The 18,792-nt window shown below is 41.4% G+C and overlaps 1 protein-coding gene across 1 annotated transcript in view; it reads left to right on the top strand.

The window, feature by feature from the left end:
• GLIS3 (GLIS family zinc finger 3) overlaps positions 1-18,792 on the top strand; it is a 423,786-nt gene that overhangs the window by 387,773 nt on the left and 17,221 nt on the right. Inside the window, 1 exon segment of the mRNA XM_045563912.1 lies at positions 10,822-10,997. Within this exon segment, the coding sequence (XP_045419868.1) occupies positions 10,822-10,997 (176 nt within the window).

Here is an 18,792-nt window from a genome sequence, read left to right on the forward strand (position 1 = left end):
TTTTCCTTTTTTGTTTTCTCTCTTTACCACACTCTCAGGATGTAAATGTTTCTTGATACTGGAGGAAAATGAAGAATTTAATCTACATGGCTATCTTCAATTTACTGTTAAAAAACTAAAAAGCCCAGGAGTTACCCTTGACTCCTCCCTTTGCCCAAACACTCTCACATTTAATTCATCTGTCTGTTCGTGCTGCCTTAAAAATGCACTTCAAGCCTAATGGACTCCATCCCAGTTCTAGCCACCAGCCCCTCCCATCTCAAACATAACAGCCTCCTAACTGTTCTCTCCACTCTTCGTCTTTCCTACCCACGGTCTTCCACCCTCCCCCACCAGCGCGCACACAGCCTTCACTCCACACCACAGGAGCTACCCTTTGCAATGCAAGTGGATCATCTCTTTCCTGCTCACACCTCCCCTCCTATCATACTTGGAATAAAATCCAAACTCCGTTTTGTAGTGGACTTGGCCATCTATGGTCTGGCCTCAGCCAAATTAACCTACCATTGTACCCTTGTTTAATCTGCTCCAGGCATACTGGCCTTCTTCCTGTTTCTAGAAAATGCCAAGTAATCTTAACTAAGGGCCTTTGCACTTATTGTTCCAGAAATCTGAAAGGTACTTTCACCAGAACTTCACATGACTTGTGCTTTCATTTCTGGTGTCTGCTGAAATATTACCCCTTCAGAAAGAGGCCTTTCTTAACCACATTTATCTAAAACTTTCCTTCTTCAGCATCACTTTACTCCCTAACTCTGCTTTATTTTTCTCCATCGGCATATCACTCTCTGAAATTAAGCTTTGTTTACTGATCTGCTCACATTCCACTACAGTGGAAACTCCCTGCGCAGAGACTATGTCAGGTTCATCACTACCTTGTCCATAACCCTTACCCCTCAGTGCTTATAAGGGAACTTAAGGAATTTTGTGGAATGAATGAATGAATGTGAATGGAAGGGAGGAACACTGCTATGATCCCTTTATTATTTCTGGGGAAAGTGACCCTGAGTATGTGATCGTTGTTCTTCCACCTCCACACTCTCCTCTGGGTCAGTTCATGGGAATGTAGGAGACGTTACATGAGCGGGCACTCCCCCAAGAAAACAGCTCCACTCCTGATTCCAGTATTTGTTCATATCAGATTATTCACAATATTTATTTTTTATTTTGAAAGGCACTGGTTCTTCATTCTAGATTAATTACAAGCACACATGAAAAACCAACTATTAGGACGCCTGTAAAAGGAACTGTTTTTTTAATTGCCAGGGAAGTCATTTGGCCTCTGAATGCCAAATCAACCATCTTTATTTTGTTCCCACATTCCAAACAAATCCACCTCATATTAAGCCCAAGATGATGTTTTCTTAGTCCCCTTGGATTTTCAGTCAGGAAAGTGAGTCATGACAGTAACAAGGAAGGCTTGGGTGAAATAGAGGTGGCCTTTTTTTTTCTTGCAACCTCTACATGCTTCATGCATTAGCATGAAGCAACAACGGAGGTCACACTACGCCATGGTAGTACTCACATGTGTCAGTGTGCTCTTGTCATATGTTATCTCTGAAACAGCAAGTCATATGGAGCCAGAATTCCCAAAATGAAAGCCCACAAGTCTTTCTAACCCAAGTCAAGACATCCACTTATTCCAAAGTGCCTCCTCCCTGCCATACAACAGGCTCTTCAAAGGGAAGCCTCTACTTACTGTTTTAACCGCATGATCTAGAAATCATCATCGTCTTTTCCCCTTAGAAGTAGGGGCAGTTGGGAGACTTAGCTGCTAAGAGACTATCATTTTACAGGTGAAAGACTGTTTATCTGTGGTCAGGAGACTGTTGAGGTGAGCCAAAACCAACAGACATAGTTCTTTGGATGAGTCTTTTTGTGTCCTTTTCTGAGAAATAGTCTGTGGTAGCTTTTCTGTTTAGTTCCAAGGAGAAAAGATTTTCTGTTTTAGTCATCCTGTAACCGAGCTCAAGCTCATACCACTCACCGCAAGACAGTCACTAAGTTGAGAGGCAAGGTGTTGAGGAAGGAAAGCAACTTTTTTATTCTGAGAGCCATCAAAGCAAGAAGATGGCGGACTAATGTCCTAAAGAACCATCTAAGTTAGTATGAACTTTAGGTTCCTTTTATCTTAAGGGAAGAGGAAGGCAGGGAGGTGGATTGCAAGAGGTACCCGAGGAGTGCAGACATTTGGGTGTTATCAAGGATCCAAGGAATGTGTAAAACTTCTCTGCTCTTGGTCAGTTAAGTTTGGAGGACAAAGTTCAGGATATCCCTAAAAATCTTTTAACATAGCATTGTTACTTGTGTGTATACCTTCCTTATCTCCTCGGGAGTTAATTTTGGAAAAGGGACAGATGATTGTCACCTTTCTTCTAGCCTATGTGCGGAACTAAGCAGAAGCTTTTAACCTAAAGGATATTACTGCAGGACAGAAGAAAGATGGAGCTATAATAGCTATGCTAAGCTTCCCTTGCACTATTACAGTCCTTCTTCTAAGAATAAATGACTGGGCTCATACTCTGGAATAAATATTCTCCCTTGAGAACTACAAAGGGTGCAAATATAATGTCCACCTGGACATTTGTACTAATTGGGTAAATGTAATATCTACCTGGGCACAAGAATTGGCACCAAGCTGGGATCCAAGTCTACAGAACCAGTGTACGGAACCTCAGCGTGTTCAACAGAGTAGTAGTTCTTCAACAGCAATGGCCAATATTTGTTAAATAGTTATTTTTGCATAATACTGGATAAGGTGCTGGAGATACAGAATAGTAGCAAACATTTGAGGATTTATGCTCATTCTATCTATAAGAGCCAAGAGCCCTTCTCCAACTGTGAATCTTAAAATATATGCTGTTTCCTTCAATTGATTTCTATAGTCAAGTGTTGAGTCTTACCTTCAAGAGAAGGTGCAGAAAATTCCTTTGTAGTTACTACAATAGTAACCTGACATCCTGTAGATGAAAAAAAAAATGCACATATAAACAGGACATGTTATTACTGCCTGAACCACCACCAAGCTAGTTTCTTTTCAAATGTATGGATTATATTGGCTTTTGAAATCTTGTTTGGCAGTGGCTTCCAAAGGCACCTGGCCATACTTGGCAGGAGTACTGCATTTGAACTTGGTTCTCAGAGTTCTTCTGGTGTCTTCAAGAGACATATTTGAATTTTTAAACCATGAGAAAGGTATGGGATAGTCCATTTTTGATGTGCCTATGCCTCCCTTTCTCCTGTTTAGACAAAGAAAACACTTATTTTTTTTTCTCATTTCTCATCTGGCATTCTCATTACATTCACTTCTGAATGTTTTTCTTTCATCTAATGCATTCTATTATTACAAAGCAGATTGAACACTGTGTCTGACACCATGCTGAACAAGAGAAAGATTGTTCCCTTTGCTGCAGGACCATGAGTTAATCCCCTTGCTCTGACCTACTGTGAGCAGCCCAAGGGGTGATATCATTGCAGATTTTTTTTTCTCATAGCAGATATTTTTTTTTACATCAAATGTCCAGGACCACTCTGGATACGTTTTCTTCTGGTTGGTGCTTTTTTAAAAAGAAAATTTGGCAGAATCAGACTTTTCTTTTCTCTCTCTCCCCATCATGTCAGATTCTGAAATAGACAAACAACTGAGTCAAAGCCAATTCTGCAGTCAAGTTATTCCAGAAAACTCCTGTTCTTGGTCCTGCATAATTCATTTCTCTGACATACCCTAGATGTTCCCCCCTCCTCCCGTTTCATTTCCACAGGGGAGAAATATTGCAATGTCCTGGGCGCTATTTCAGCATTTACCAGAAAAAAAAAAAATACACTTCTCTGCCTTGGGCATTGATTACTTTGTTTTCTTGACTTACAACTTGCTCCCTATACCCAAGTGGAGAAACTTTCGTCCAGAACACTCTGTCCCTCCTATTTCCCACAAACACTTACTCATTTTGATATATACAAGAGTCTCCTTTAAAAAGCCTTGGTGATCATTTCTCCTACAGCCAACTGCACAGCCCTCATTGGGTCATGCTCAGTGGAGCAAGGCAGTCATTTTTGAGTCTTGGTCTTGTCCAACCTGATGAATTATTTACAGTTAATATTGACCCAGCCTTTTGTAAGGAGACAGAAACACTAAGCCCTTCTCGGGCATGGCTTCCGCTCTTTGACTCTTTGGGGACAGAGTCCTCAGATGGACATACAGCTCTGGGCCTGCTTTGGTCCTGCCCAGATGGACAGCATTGCAATTACCCACACTTCCCAGCGGCCATTTCTTCATTACTGAAAGCTGGTCTTGATTGTCTCAGAAGCCGAATTCAATTTGCAGTTCCCCCAGTAACGTGCTGTGATTCATTTGGGGACAAATCTGGATTGAACTGAGTCCAAGTGTCTCTTTTGTGAGACAGAAGGGAAGTATAAGTAGATACTATAGTCACCCAGATGAGTCAGCCAGGAATTCATGAAGTGATTCATAAATCGTTATAAAGACCGCTAAAGTCTGCTAAAATGGAGCGCTGGCTGGCTATACAAAGTGGGGTATTATCATTGGGGGGCTTTTTTCGATGTTAAATCAGATGTGAAATCCTTAAAACTGTGCTTTTCTTTTCAGGTTTTGAAAAGGATTCCTTTTTTCCTCCCTCTGCAGTGGGCCAACTGCTAAAGCCATTTTTCATTGATTAGTTTTCACCGATGAATTTTAAAACCACCACAGATGATACCCTGCAATTCTTTGGGGAAATAAAAAATACCTCCCCAAATCCATCGTAGACTAGTTTGTATCCATTATTTCTACTCCCTGGCAGCAAATCAATAATATTTTTTGTGTGAATACAATGAAGCAAGCTGTTCTGATGCATCCTTCCTTCTTCAGGAGGTGTATGGCCACTGTGGAAGAGGTGGGGGGAACTATCCAAAACACATACCAACATCTAATCTATTTGATCATGTAAACACATAAATTCCTTCTTTTCAAAGTGTTAACCCCCAAAGCAGTGCTAAAACACACAGTCCCACATTGTTGGCGAGAACTGCTTGCAAATATGGCACAAATGAAGAAAAGTAGGAAATATTTATGACACATGTTTGACTTGCAACACATTCTATTAGCAAATTTTTGTAAAGAAATAAGTTTATAAGCTGACATAGAAATGCTTTGGACTTACAGACAGGGGACTGAAAGAGTAATGGTATGCGCCAGCTTGTACGTGAAGAACTCTGACATACCCTAGATGTTCCCCCCTCCTCCCGTTTCATTTCCACAGGGGAGAAATATTGCAATGTCCTGGGCGCTATTTCAGCATTTACCAGAAAAAAAAAATACACTTCTCTGCCTTGGGCATTGATTACTTTGTTTTCTTGACTTACAACTTGCTCCCTATACCCAAGTGGAGAAACTTTCGTCCAGAACACTCTGTCCCTCCTATTTCCCACAAACACTTACTCATTTTGATATATACAAGAGTCTCCTTTAAAAAGCCTTGGTGATCATTTCTCCTACAGCCAACTGCACAGCCCTCATTGGGTCATGCTCAGTGGAGCAAGGCAGTCATTTTTGAGTCTTGGTCTTGTCCAACCTGATCACCAAAGCGAATTGAACAGCACTTGCATTGCCAGATTTTTTTAAAGGTAGTAGGTTGCTGATAGCCCTTCCAGCAGCCCTGATAAAGATGCAAATCTCAGATGCCCTCGGGAGTCCTCTTTCACTCCTGTCACCTCACCCCTCTAGCTTGCTTTGCATCTCCACTAGAGAGGGATTTCCTAACTTCCTGGGATACAGTGGAACCTGGAGAACCAGCTTTCTGACTTTGGGCAAATCATTTCAGCTCTCTGACTTCTTTTTTTTCTCATCCAAATAAGTGATGCTCTGTTGCCCCTTCCAGCTAGAACACTGTACGGTTGTATGAAATCATGAACTTGAGATACTCGGCTGGGAAACCCACTACCAAGAAATGAGACCCTTACACAAAATCAAGACTAACTGCTCCTAGAATTAGAAAATTAGCCAGATGAGTTAATGCTTCACTTTCTTTGAGCCTTGGTTTCCATATCTGAATATGGAGGAAAGAGTCCTGAGATTTTTCTTAATAATTCTACCGGTGCTCTGATAGATACAGTGCTGAAGCCACAGTCTTTTACAGCTCTCAAACACTGGGGTACATGTTAGTGTCAGGGATGCCTTAAATGTACATTCTATTTAGACCAGTCACTTCATAAACATGTATTGATCACCCAAAAGCCATCAGACATTCATTGTCTTAAGTACTTTGATATCCCCAACTTCCCATTTTAAGATTGTTTGTAATGCACCCCACTCTTGACTTCTCATGCTTTATATTTCTCCATAGCACTCATTTCTTCTAGCCCAATACATAGTTTGCTTACTTAAATTTATTCACTCCTGCCTCCCCTCACTAATAAGTCCACAAAACAGAGGTGTGTTCTTTGTGGCCCTATACCTAGTGCTTAGAACAGTGCCCCATACTTGGTTAGTGCTCAGTAAATATCTCTTGAATGAACAAATAAATGTTATCTCAGAATTTACAGTCCTCAATAAGAGTTGAGATTTTATTTGTTTATTTGTTTGTTTAGTTAGTTGAGACAAAGTCTCACTCTGTCACCCAGGCTGGAGTGCAGTGGCACGATCATAGCTCACTGCAACCTAGAACTCTTGGGCTCCAGTGATCTACCTGCCTCAGCCTCTCAAGTAGCTGGGACTATAGGAGGTGCCACTGCACACAGCTAGTTTTTGAATTTTTTTGTAGAGACAGCGTCTTGCTGTGTTGCCCAGGCTGATCTCAAATTCCTGGGCTCAAACAATCCTGTCTCATCCCCTTAAAGTGCTGGGATTACAGGCATGAGCTACTGCACCTGGTCGAGGTTATCTTTATGTTACACTTGAACTCAACGCTGGGAAAAATTAGGGAATTTACTCAAGATAACCCAGCTAGTGAGGGATGTAGCCAGGATCCAAGCCTAGGGGGGTGTGACTTCTGGCCTGTCTTCCACTTTACCCATCTACTTCTCCTGCCATTCCCACTTTCTCTGCATGTGAACCTCAACAGTCGTGTCTACATTGGGACCTACTGCTCTGCGAAATAGTCTAAGACTGAGTGCTGCTGGCCTGGTTCACTGCAGAGGCGGGGAGCTCCATGAGAACAGAGGGTGGGGGCCAGGAAGGCCGAGAAGGAGGAGGGTGCAGAAGGGAAGAAGTGTGGCCAAGTAAGTAACCCCAAATAATCAGACATCCTCTAAGGTGGATTTGCAGAAACCTTTTCTATGTTCCTCCTCCCCCAGAGGATTTTTTTATGGGGTTTTCAAACCTGTTCCTCACCCTTCTTTTTTTCTTGGCAAACCATTGCTTATGCTAAGGTTATACAAACTCCTCCACCACATGAGTGGAAATGGTTGACTCAGTTCTCTGGTTTGCTTTTGTGCAATCTGTTTCCGGTAAGCAGTGATTTTTTTTTCCCCAGTCTGTTACTACCTATTTACAGAGCAATCATCTATTGTTTCAAAGAAGTATAAGAGGCCAAAGATGAGACTAGTAAACTATGTCCAGTGAAATCTCTGAAATGTCCACTGCAGTTCAGCAGGTGGGGGACAGGATTAGACCTGAAAAGATTTCAGAAAGTCTCTCTTCTTGCTCTTGGACACGCTGTAACTCAGCAGGAATGAGAGTGATGTCATCTTGGCCTGATGTAATTAGGGAATGAGGTATTCCATAGGGTACAAATGGTAAATAACTACAATTGATCCTCAGTGTTGAAATTTTTTAGGTTAACATAAAAAAAAATATGTAATTCACCTTCTTTTGATTTAAAAAAATTTTATATTTCACTTAACTTTTTTGGGGTAGAACATTCAGAGCATATTCATTTTGATTTGTGTGTGTATGTTGAAGAAACTAGGTTGGAAGATAGGTGTGACACATAGAAAATAGGAGTCTGAGTACCTTTAACAGCAGTAAGAACAGTTTATGTTTTGCTTAGTGAACTTCTGTTTAAGTATGCATGTTTTCTGTTTGTTTATTGTTTGCTTTTGCATGAAAGGGCCTCAAACTACTCCATTTCTTGAGTTCTTTTGGCTTTTTAAATCCCTTTTCTGGCATCTCTCTTGCTATGAGTTGTCAGTAATTGTTTTTGGACATGCCCAGGGGCCTTGCCTCTGACAGGCGGGACTCTTGTTCACCTTCATGCCTCTCCTTTTTCCTTGCCCCTGATTTTAATTTACTATTTCTACTCTACTATGAACTGGTTAACAAGTAACCAAGTTTATACAAATTAAATTTAAATTAATAGAGACATTGTGAGAGATTTTTCAATAAAATACTAGATAGTGTTTTTAGGCAGTAACAAAATTGATTTTTATCTGCTGTATTTGCAAATCGATCTTATTTATACACTCAGTTCTTCTGCTGGGCTTTTGAGCGATTAATTCTTACTTATTTTTTTGTGCCTAGTCTAAATAATCATGGTCACATCTTGTCACATTTCATTCTGTACATGTAAAAGTTAAAATTTTTGTACTAATTCTTTCCTTTCCAAATCAAATCCTACTTTAGGTATACATTTATTTCACTTAGAATAGTTTAAAATTTTTATTAATACTTTAAGTGACATTATTTTTGAAATTGTATTAACTTTATACCATATAACCTCATTTATTTGAAGAACATAGAGGAAAACCCAGTCTGAACTGGCAAAATGGTAAATGTAAATTCAGTTGAAGGCATGATATTTCATCTCTCCAGGCCTCTGAGATAGCAGTGCTAAAACTTTGGTGTCTGCCCAACATAGTTTTTTCTTTACCTAATATTTTTATTTTCCTGAGTAATATTTGGTAGCCAAGACAGTGTGGCCGGGGTTTGGAACTTGCATGAATAAATGATGAGATAGAATTAGGGAGCCAATCAAAGGATCTTGCTCCTTTGCCCAAAATATAAAATGGAGATATCAGGGACAGTTGTTTAATAGTGACATAAGTTCCCTTGCAATACACACCCTCCCTCTTTTTGTCCCTAGGGATCTTTAGGGACCAGGGGATCCTGGGACTGGGTGGTAAGGTAATTCCTCATCCATCTCGCACAACCTCAGAGTGACTTGTGAGACATGCTAAGGACACATGCTGTTCCAGAAAATGGCCTCCATATGATGAACCCTGGCATGTGAATTTTACTAGCTGTCTTCAGGGCAGTGCTAGGATTCATTTGCTGTGTTTTCTCTCAAGGCCATTCGACACATCTTTTCAGGATAATTCTGATTAAGATGATATGCTTGGAAAACATATATTTGCCCGGCCCAGGACACTGAGTTCCTATTCTCTTTCAGCAAAATGAAAATGTACATGATCGATTAAGCAGGCATCCTAACCCAGCTGGTTTGCTTAAGCTCCCCTGACTTCTTTGAGGCTAACAAGTTTAAATCCTCCCTTCTTGGTTCTTATGTCACCTTCTTTTGTAGCCTCACCACACCTCATAAGCGAAAAGCCAAAGAACACGAGATTTTGTCCCATGCTTTCTTAGTGCTGCAATACAAATGTATTAATAGAGGCTCTGCCTTAATAAATATTCTAGTTCAGAACGTTTCTAATTACTTGATAACCTTGACTGGTTCATCTTCCCTTTTTATCATCTATGGCCCTACACCAAAGCCCAGCAAAGTGAAGTTATTGATTCCTATGAAATACACAATGTAAGCAGATTGTAGAATGACCTGTACATATTAGTGCAAAACAAATCCTTTCTTCACAGTACAAGAAACAGCTGATTAAAACTTTTCAGCTTAATGGGACTTTTGGGAGAACTAAACAATTCATTGCTACTGTAGTTTTCCTCAAAGTTATTTTGCTGCTTCATTTCACTGTGTTGACATGTCGAGTCCCTGCCCCTTTCTCTGCTATATTTGCGCCTGTCCTCTACTGAACTGGCATCAAGGATCGTTTTGATAATCTGTGGACATTGCCAGCTTTAACGTTGTTCTCACAAGTACATCTTCCCGTCAATGACAGAAAGCATAAATTGGTGTTTTAAGCCTAGTAAGTCAGATCCTGCCAATTTTCCCTTACAATTGGAAGATCAATGTATAATCGTCTATTTTATATCCCAGGTTACTTGACAATGTCACGTTATTTAAACACCACTATGTCCACCCTCAGAAACTACCAATGGTCTTATTGTGATTGGCACATGTGACTATAAAAGATGTCCTACATGGTGTTCGTGTTACACCCTCAGGAATGTTCTTTGCCAAGCACAGAACCCACACAGATCTCTTGGGTTCTGGGTTTCAAACCACACTTGACCTTTGAGGTTTAAGTTAATTTATTCTTGGCAAAAGAAAATGTGTTGCTTAAAGAGAACAGGATTCGAGAGGTTCATAATAAAGACTTACAGCAACACTTCTTGGACCTCAGATATGTCTTACAAAACAAAATGTTTATGAGCTAAGTGTAAATGATTCAGAAACAAACGGATCAAATTTCCCCTAAAATGCAAATAGAGTTTAAAAATTAGCAGAAACAGGGCTTGGCAAAAGATGTGCTTTGAATTTCACCAAACCCTGTGTATTTGTAATGCAGTTTAAGAATCTTGACAAATCCAAACTATGACTAGGTTTTCCCTTTGTTGGTCTCTTTTATTCCCTCAGATTCTCATTTGAGAATTCAGTGGTTAATAAGCAGAGAGAAAAGTCTTGAAGGTTTTTTAAAGGGCTGGTTGTCACACTCTTGGACAGCCAGAATGGGAAGTTAGAATTTGGCTTTGGAGAGTTTGTCTTGGTTCCTGCTGTTTTACGTCCCTTATGTTTCCTTTCATAATTATTTTCTCAGGTTTGCACCTCCTGCTCCATCTCCTCACCACATCAGCCCCCGGAGAGTCCCAGCTCCTTCTTCAATACTGCAGAGGACACAGCCTCCCCATACCCAGCAGCCTTCAGGCTCTCACCTGAAGTCCTACCAAGCAGAAACAAACTCTTCTTTTCAACCAAATGGTATCCATGTCCATGGTAAGCGTGGAGCTGGCAATCCTTTGAGTTTTGAGAACTGACGTTGTGCTGTTGCTTTTAATCAAGTGTCTTAGTTACCAGTTGTCGATGTCACATGTTCTGTTGTACACTAGACTTAGCTTTTATTACTTTCCTCTAAAATTTCACACTTAATAAGCATGAAGTCCTATAGTCTTTTCCTGGCGTTGGTCCTAAGATGGTATGACTTATGACACCCCAAACTGGTCAGCTCAAGGCAATGATCCATTCATTGACTGGTGCTCTAAAACCTAGCAACAGCATTTTGTTCCTAAACAGTCAACAGCCCATGTAAAAAGACAAGACAGGAGTCCTATGCCCAGGCATGCCTCTTATCTCATAGGTCTTTGCCCTCAGTCCCATATGCCCGCATCCTCTCCATTGTTCAAGGCCCAGAGGAAATGACACCTCCTCCCTGAAGCCTTTCCTGATCCCCCAGCTGACATAATCACTCCTAGCTCTAAGCTTAGATAACATACCACCTGTGTCTCTCTCATAGTACCTACGCTCACTCTACCGTGTGATTTACTTATCTGTGAGGAAAACGTACCTTGGCTATTAATGTGTAAGCTTCTTTCTGAGGTTAGAATTTCCTGACCCATTGTCATATCTTGTAGGGAACTTCACAGAGTTCTTCACATGTAGTAAAGACACACAGACGCTCGTTGGGTGAATGGAGGAAGAAAAGGGGAGGAGGAAAGCGAGAGAGATCACAGTGGTTTCCAAAATGTACAGATCTTGTGTTTAATGGGGAACATGCACGGAGAACTAAGTGTGGCTTAATGTATTTTCTTTATTTAAATCCATTTTGCCCATTCAGGCATATAATATCTTAGTGAACATCCATGGACGGTTGAATTGGCAAATCATATAGACTCAACTGTCATAGCCTTTTACTTCCTGGGGCAGCCAGACCTTCTGTTGGATGCTGTCTAGTTAGGCTAAGTGTTTGAACTTCTGAAAAATATGACCGTCCTCCATCTGCCTCTTCCCAATTCCTGAATTTTCTCTATATGAGTTATTACTTGAAATCAGTGGGTGGTGTCCCCAAACAAATCTAAATTAATATTCAACCGGAGTGTGAATAAGTGTTCATAATTTCCTAAGATGGCAGAACCAAGCAGAGCTATGGAGCTAGGCTTGGCGAAGAACATCAAAACAAAGGCCTGAACAGCAAAGCGGAGGCAACATAACAACAGCGGGTGGCTGTAGGAAGGAAAAGACCTTAAAAAGCCAGGGCTACTTTCTCTAGCTCAGTGTCCCATCCATTTCCTCTCCCATGTCCCCAGTGTAGCCACACAAATCCCCTGTTTCCCGACAAAACTTGGATTTTTACCCTTCTTTAGGCCTGTGATAATTTTTACCTTCTGTCTATAAATTTCTTCTCAAGCTTTAGTTATGTATTTATTCAACCAAGGAATGTTTCTTGAGTCCTCACGATGCACACAGCAAGGCACGTATAAGAAAGACAAATAGAGCCCTCTCCCTTCCGAGCAGGGCCTGCCAGCCCCGTCAAGGAGCTCGTCTGCTGGAGGAGACGCGGGGCCTCTGAGCTGTGAAGCCATCCTCACCCCTCCAGGCAGGAGACTCACAGCGCGAGAGTGGGCTACGTGGAATGCCGAGGGGGTCGTTGATTCTGAGTCACACATTTTTTACCTTCACATTTTAGCATCGCTGAAATCTGGACATATCTCACAGTCAGTGGCATCGGCATCGTATAATTGGCAGTGATTTTTCTTTCTGGTACGGTACAGAATAATGGAGCATTGCACAGTCCATGGTGTCACAGTTCCAGTGAAATGCAGTATAACACACTTTGATTGCAACTGTGAAACACATTTTTAAAAATTTAAAAATTAACCTACGTGTAGGAAAAAAATTGGAAGGGGACTCTCTAAAATATTGATGGTTTTGTATCAGGGTGGTAGGAAAACAGGCGATTTCTTCTTTTTGCCGCCTTCTAAAGAAATTTTTAAAAGGGTTTTTGGACCAATTTGAATGCAAATACTAGTCTACTCTGAACTGAGTGACTGTGGGCAAATTATTGAGCCTCAGTTCACGTTTGTTAGATGGGGAGAGTTTTATCGATCCTCTCTCATCAATTGTAGGGAGGATTTGACAAGAAAAGCACCTGGCACAGAGTAGGAGCTTAATTAATTTAATGCTTTTCCTTCTACTCCCTTCTTTTTTTTTTTTTTATGAGACTCTCTGAGAATAGGGATGATGTCTGTAGCTCTGGGCAAAGATAGTACTTGGTGCAAGGTAGGAATTTAGTAAATATTTACTGAATAAGTGATTGATACTCTCTCATTCAGCAAATGAATAATAAAACAAGAGGATACAGAAAATGGGATCTGCCGTATCGTTTTGCCCTACCTCTTGGCAAAATACTCTTCTCCTGTATTTCCTTTTTTTAGTTAAATAATGAATACGTTGTCAACTTGAAGTTGTTAGGGTTCTTTTAACTTTCATATTTTAATTGTTAAAAATTCCCATAGCTAGTGAGAAACTGCCAACATCAGCCCTAAAAATAAATTCAAGATACAGTTTGGCAAATTGGAAAATCATGACTTTCCCGGAAAGATGGGCAAGGGGGTGAGGGGACTGTGATGAGGGCACAAAGGGAATGCCCATGTGTCAGCCACTGGGCCACCGCTAGGAATTAGAGGACAGGAATCCAGATGCAACCTTCCTCCCTGCTACAAGCATTTTTCTGAAAATGTTTTTCTGCAACTTTGTAGCCACCTGCACTTCTCATCAACTACTCTTTAGAATCAGGACAAAATTCATCCACAGTTTTTCAAGTGGGTGATACAATGCTGGGAGTGAGACAAGACCTTAATGAGTTGCATTTATTCGTCATGCCTTTCGGCTTTTGTTGGACGAGTTTGCTGGATGGAGTTATACAGCATTCTGGTAACAGGGAACTTCGTCTCCTAATAAAATTCAATTTTGAAAGCCTCAAGCAGTGCCAAGGCTGCTAACACTATAGCTACGGTGGTGTTTGTTCTCTCTCTCAAGAAGTTCATGACTTTAATGAGCGTCGTCACCCCCATCTCCTCTGTACTCCCTGCAGTAGGTAGAGGTCAGGGATAAATGTCATCACTGTATTTTTAGAGATGGGAACTGAGACATATAAGAATATAAAATGTCTAGGCATCGCTACCTTGGCAAACTACACAGGCACCTTTAACAAGAGGTCTACATTTCAAGCCACATCTTTAATCAACAACATGTTTCTAAGTTAAAGGCACACCAAAGTAAATATGTATTTGTATTTTTCCATGGGGAAATTTAGATGCCTGTATGTAGATGCTATTGCATTACTGAAAGCCTCTAAAAATTAGAACTCAGAGGGGCTTTGGTCTTACAGATGAAGAAGATGAGGTTTGTTGAGTTTTGTTAATTGTGCCATACTAGTTGATACTGAGCCTAGACACTGTGTACTCTTTGGATATTTTTATTAAGAGGCATTTTGTAAAAGGCATACTTTGAAAAGATTAATAGCACCGCCTTTTCAAGTTTGCTCGTCTAGTGAATGACCCAGGACCAGAGCTCAGTTTTGTTGATTCTGCATCTACCTCATTGTTTCATGTTGCCTTCATTAGTAAGGGGGATAAAGTATTGTTTCTTCTAATGTCTGAATGTTGACAGCATTTACGGGTCTCTGTTTGGGTGACATCTCCAAGGCAACTTCTGAGTATATTTTAGTCCTTTATTGTAGATGTAAACATGAAGGCACTCTTTCCAATCATGTAAGCTTGTTCTTTGGTCTTTTCTTTCTCCTTAGGACAATTCCCTTGCCCACGTAAGCTTCAGAATTTTGCCTGGATTAGTTGCCCAAGAGTTGATATTTGTATATTTTTTATGGTACTGATGGATAATTTCTTTTTAAATGCCCTATTCACTGTGGGGTATTAGCATGCCATGGGAATTCCTAGAACAGCATTTTCACAACCTTCCCACTGCTGAGCCTGTCAAGGAGAGGCCAAGTTCAGTTCAGCAAGTTTTTCTTGGTCACCCACTATGTGCCAGGCAAACATGAATGCCATTTAATCAATGCAATGTGATCCGTGCAGTAGTCGGTGTAAAAGTCACCTGATTTATTCAGAGGAAGGTGTCAGAAAAGACTTCTTAGAGGCGATGCTTGAATAGGGCTTCCAGTGCTCGTTGGGCAGGCCAAGTGGGGAAGGGCATTCCAGGGAGAGGGGAAGCAGACAGCATGGTGTGTGCATAGTAGGAAGAGCCAAAGGGAGTTTGCGTGTGGCTGGAGTGCTTAGGTTAAACCATGGAATGGAGGAGGCAATGACTAGAGAACTAGCAAGGCAAGCCTGTAAAGGATTTTGTGCCATGCTAAGTGTAATGCTACAGAATAAAGAAGTCAGTCCTGTATTTTAGGAGAGCCAAGTAGAGCGCCGTATGGAGAATGGGATGAGAGAGGTAGGAACATTAAGCTGTAACTGTTGGGATTATATTGGGCTGCATGTATAGAACAACCAAACAACAGTGACTTAAAGAGTTCATTTCACTCAGATACAACTGGTAAATAGGAGAACTATGTCAGGATAATGTGGAATTATATTTGTTCCTAGACAAAATAGCAAGAGAATAGCAAGAGAAGAATTACAAAAGCCTTCCGCCTACCTGCTTCACAGGCAGGAGCCCTTTCAGCTCTATCTCAGTAAAATTTGAAATAAGCACAACCCCAGCAGCTCTCTCTCCAGAGAGGTGCACAGCCAGCCTGGCATGGCCCTCAGCTAATGGCAGATCACACTCCCTCCCGTGTGCTGGGCTCTACTGTCACCTGTTGTCTCAGCACCTGCAAGCCAATGTTTCTAGTTGATTTTTTGGTGCATTTTTAATGACCACACAGCAGCCTACAGCCACACTGAACTAGCTGCCCTGACCGCCCACATTCCCCCTTGAATATTTTTGTTACTGCTGTAATTAGAAGGTTTCATAAATTTTGAGTGGTCTCCCAATCATAATAGTTTCCCCAAAGATCCTGTTGTTGGTGATGCACATTTGTGCAGGGCACAAGACTTTTTAGGATTTATTTATCATGTTGTAGCAGCAACACCAGAGTATGGGTTTACTCTTCTGGAACAAGACGTGTGGGGAGGAGAAGCAGTTCCACAGTCTGTGGTGTCTAAGCCTCCTCTCATCTTCCTGCTTTGTCCTCTTTAACAGACAGTTTCCATCCTCCTGGTCACAGTATGAAGGCTGACATTCTACACATCTTGCCCCAGTTTCAGGCAGAGAGGAGGGTGGAGAAGCTTAGTCACGTGGCAAGGGGTGTGGGGGAGATGGATGTTTTAGTGCATTGCCATGCTGAACAAAACTGGAGTTCTGTTAATAATGTTTACTGGATAGGCACACTGCAGGGTCTGCCAGACGTTCTCTGGAATGGTTTTCTGATTTGCAAAATGGGACTAGTACTACGTGCCTCGCAGATTCATGCATACCGCCTCTTAGAAAGCAGTGGAAGTGTTCAGAGGCCTCTTTCTGAGCGTTCTGCTGCATTTTCTGCCCTTCTCATCCATTCTCTTAGGTTTCTGTACTTTCCTCTGCTAGCTCTTGTTTTCACCCCTCTGGAGTCTCCAGTGGCCAACACAAAGATTTCTGTCATCCATGGTCCAGTTATTAGATTTCATTAGGAAAACACCATGGAGCTGCCTCCTCAGCCCGGGCCGTTTGATAGCAGCACAGCAGCAGCAGGAAGTGGGAGCCTTCCCTGTTGGTCACGGCTCCTGTGGTTCCTAAGCTGTCTTTCTCATGATTTAAAGCGTGCCCTGTCTGCAGGCCCCGAAAAAGCAGGCCAGTCAGCTCCCAGACAATGGTGGCATTTTCCTACCTCAGTATGGAGCTGTAAGCTTGTCAGCCCAGTTCAAATTGACTGCACCGGAAACAAAGGGTTTCCAGCCACCAACAGGCCTCCAAGAACAAAACACATTGTGCGTGGCTTGTCCTACCAAAGAGCCAAAACATCTTTCAAACTACAGAAGTCTCAGAGCATTGATATTTAAATGGCAGTGAGGTGGCAGGTACAAGTTTAACTAACGGCTTCCTCTATTGGCTGCTTACTCCCATTGATTGTGCAATGGTACCTTCCGGTACCTTCCGGGAAGAGGCCTATGGGTTGTAGCCACAACTGACCTCATTGCTGGGGATTTATAGTGTTAAATCTTTAAAGGTTATATTTGTATAGGGATATTTTAAAGACAATAAACATACTCCCCTCCACAGGAAGTTTAGTCACAACTGCATATGTGAGGTTGTGAAATAACAAAGTAGCAAGTCTAGAAATTGTATTGCTTAGAACTTAAGCCTGTGTCACAACTTCTTGAACTCTGAGGAAGATAAATATAAGTGATTGTAAATCAAGAGCAGAATAGACTTCACTGAGAAAGTTGTGACATCGTCACAAAAGAAATGAGCCAGCGAGTACACTTCATGTTATCTCGATGTTGTCATCAGCAGTCATAATCAGGAATAATTTTCCGTTCCAGCTATGATGCTATTAATGTTTACATAGTGCTAGGGATTGATGATTAGATTCAGAGAAATCCTTAATTACTCTTATATACTTAATTACTACAAAATTACTCCAAGAACAGTTTTACATAAGTAGTACTTGATAAATTCTGACAGTGTGCTAATTCTAAAAAACAAAAGTTAAATTTAGGTGTGTGTGTGGGGTGCAGTCAGCATTTCAACATGCTGGGTTTTGTAGGAGGGGTGTGAGATGGTCATCTTACCCAGAAAAGCTGTTTGAATGATTGATCATGGAAATGACTGAACTGTGAATAATCTGCATCCATAATTAAGCATTTGCACACACAAGTGCGTAAGCACACGCGCACACATGCACACACGGACGCACGCAGATGAACCCCACCAGATTCATGTGCCATTTGATCAATAAGGATATTAAGACATCAGTCTTAATTAAATTGTCAGTTGCCTCAAGACAGGGACTGTATCCTCCCACAATGTTTTGCACACCGTAAGCGCTTAATAATTGTCCATTGAATAAATATGAATGAAAAGAAGAGAAAAAGGACGGGCCTGGTGGCTCACACCTATAATCCTAGCACTCTGGGAGGCCGAGGCAAGAGGATCACTTGAGCTCAGGAGTTCGAGACCAGCCTGAGCAAGAGTAAGACCCCATCTCTACTAAAAATAGAAAAAATTGGCTGGGCGTGGCAGTGCACACCTGTAGTCCCAGCTACTTGGGAGGCTGAGTCAGGAGGATCGCTTGAGCCCAGGAGTCTGAAGTTGCTGTGAGCTAGGCTGATGCCACAGCACTCTAGCCAGGGCAACAAAGTGAGACTATCTCAAGAAAAAAAAAAAAAAAAAAAAAAGAAGAAGAAAAAGAGGAAGAAAGGGATTTTGCTCATGGCTTCTTAGACTGATTGGTACAATTAGCTTTTGCCAAAATTGTGGCTTCCAGTCAAGTTCCCAGGGCCCCTCTTGTATCCGGGCACCTCTCTGCCCCCCTCTTTAGATACCCAGTGCTGACCAACTGCCCGAGCCCTCTCCCTACAGGAAATGGTATAATTTACTGATTCCCTTACACATTAAGGTAAATGTAATACAGTACTCCTTCTCCTGAGTATTTGCATTTTAAAAGGGGATATCTGAGACACATCTGGTGTTGGGTGTCTAGTAGTGACATTCCTTTGGTTAGTAATGTGATTGAACATCTTCTCATCTTTTCATTGACCGCAAAAGGCAGTTTTAATAATAAGAGGGATTAAATAACAGGAACTATGAC

Source organism: Lemur catta, chromosome 10, assembly GCF_020740605.2.
Source record: "Lemur catta isolate mLemCat1 chromosome 10, mLemCat1.pri, whole genome shotgun sequence".
In the NCBI taxonomy this organism is placed as follows: domain Eukaryota; kingdom Metazoa; phylum Chordata; class Mammalia; order Primates; family Lemuridae; genus Lemur; species Lemur catta.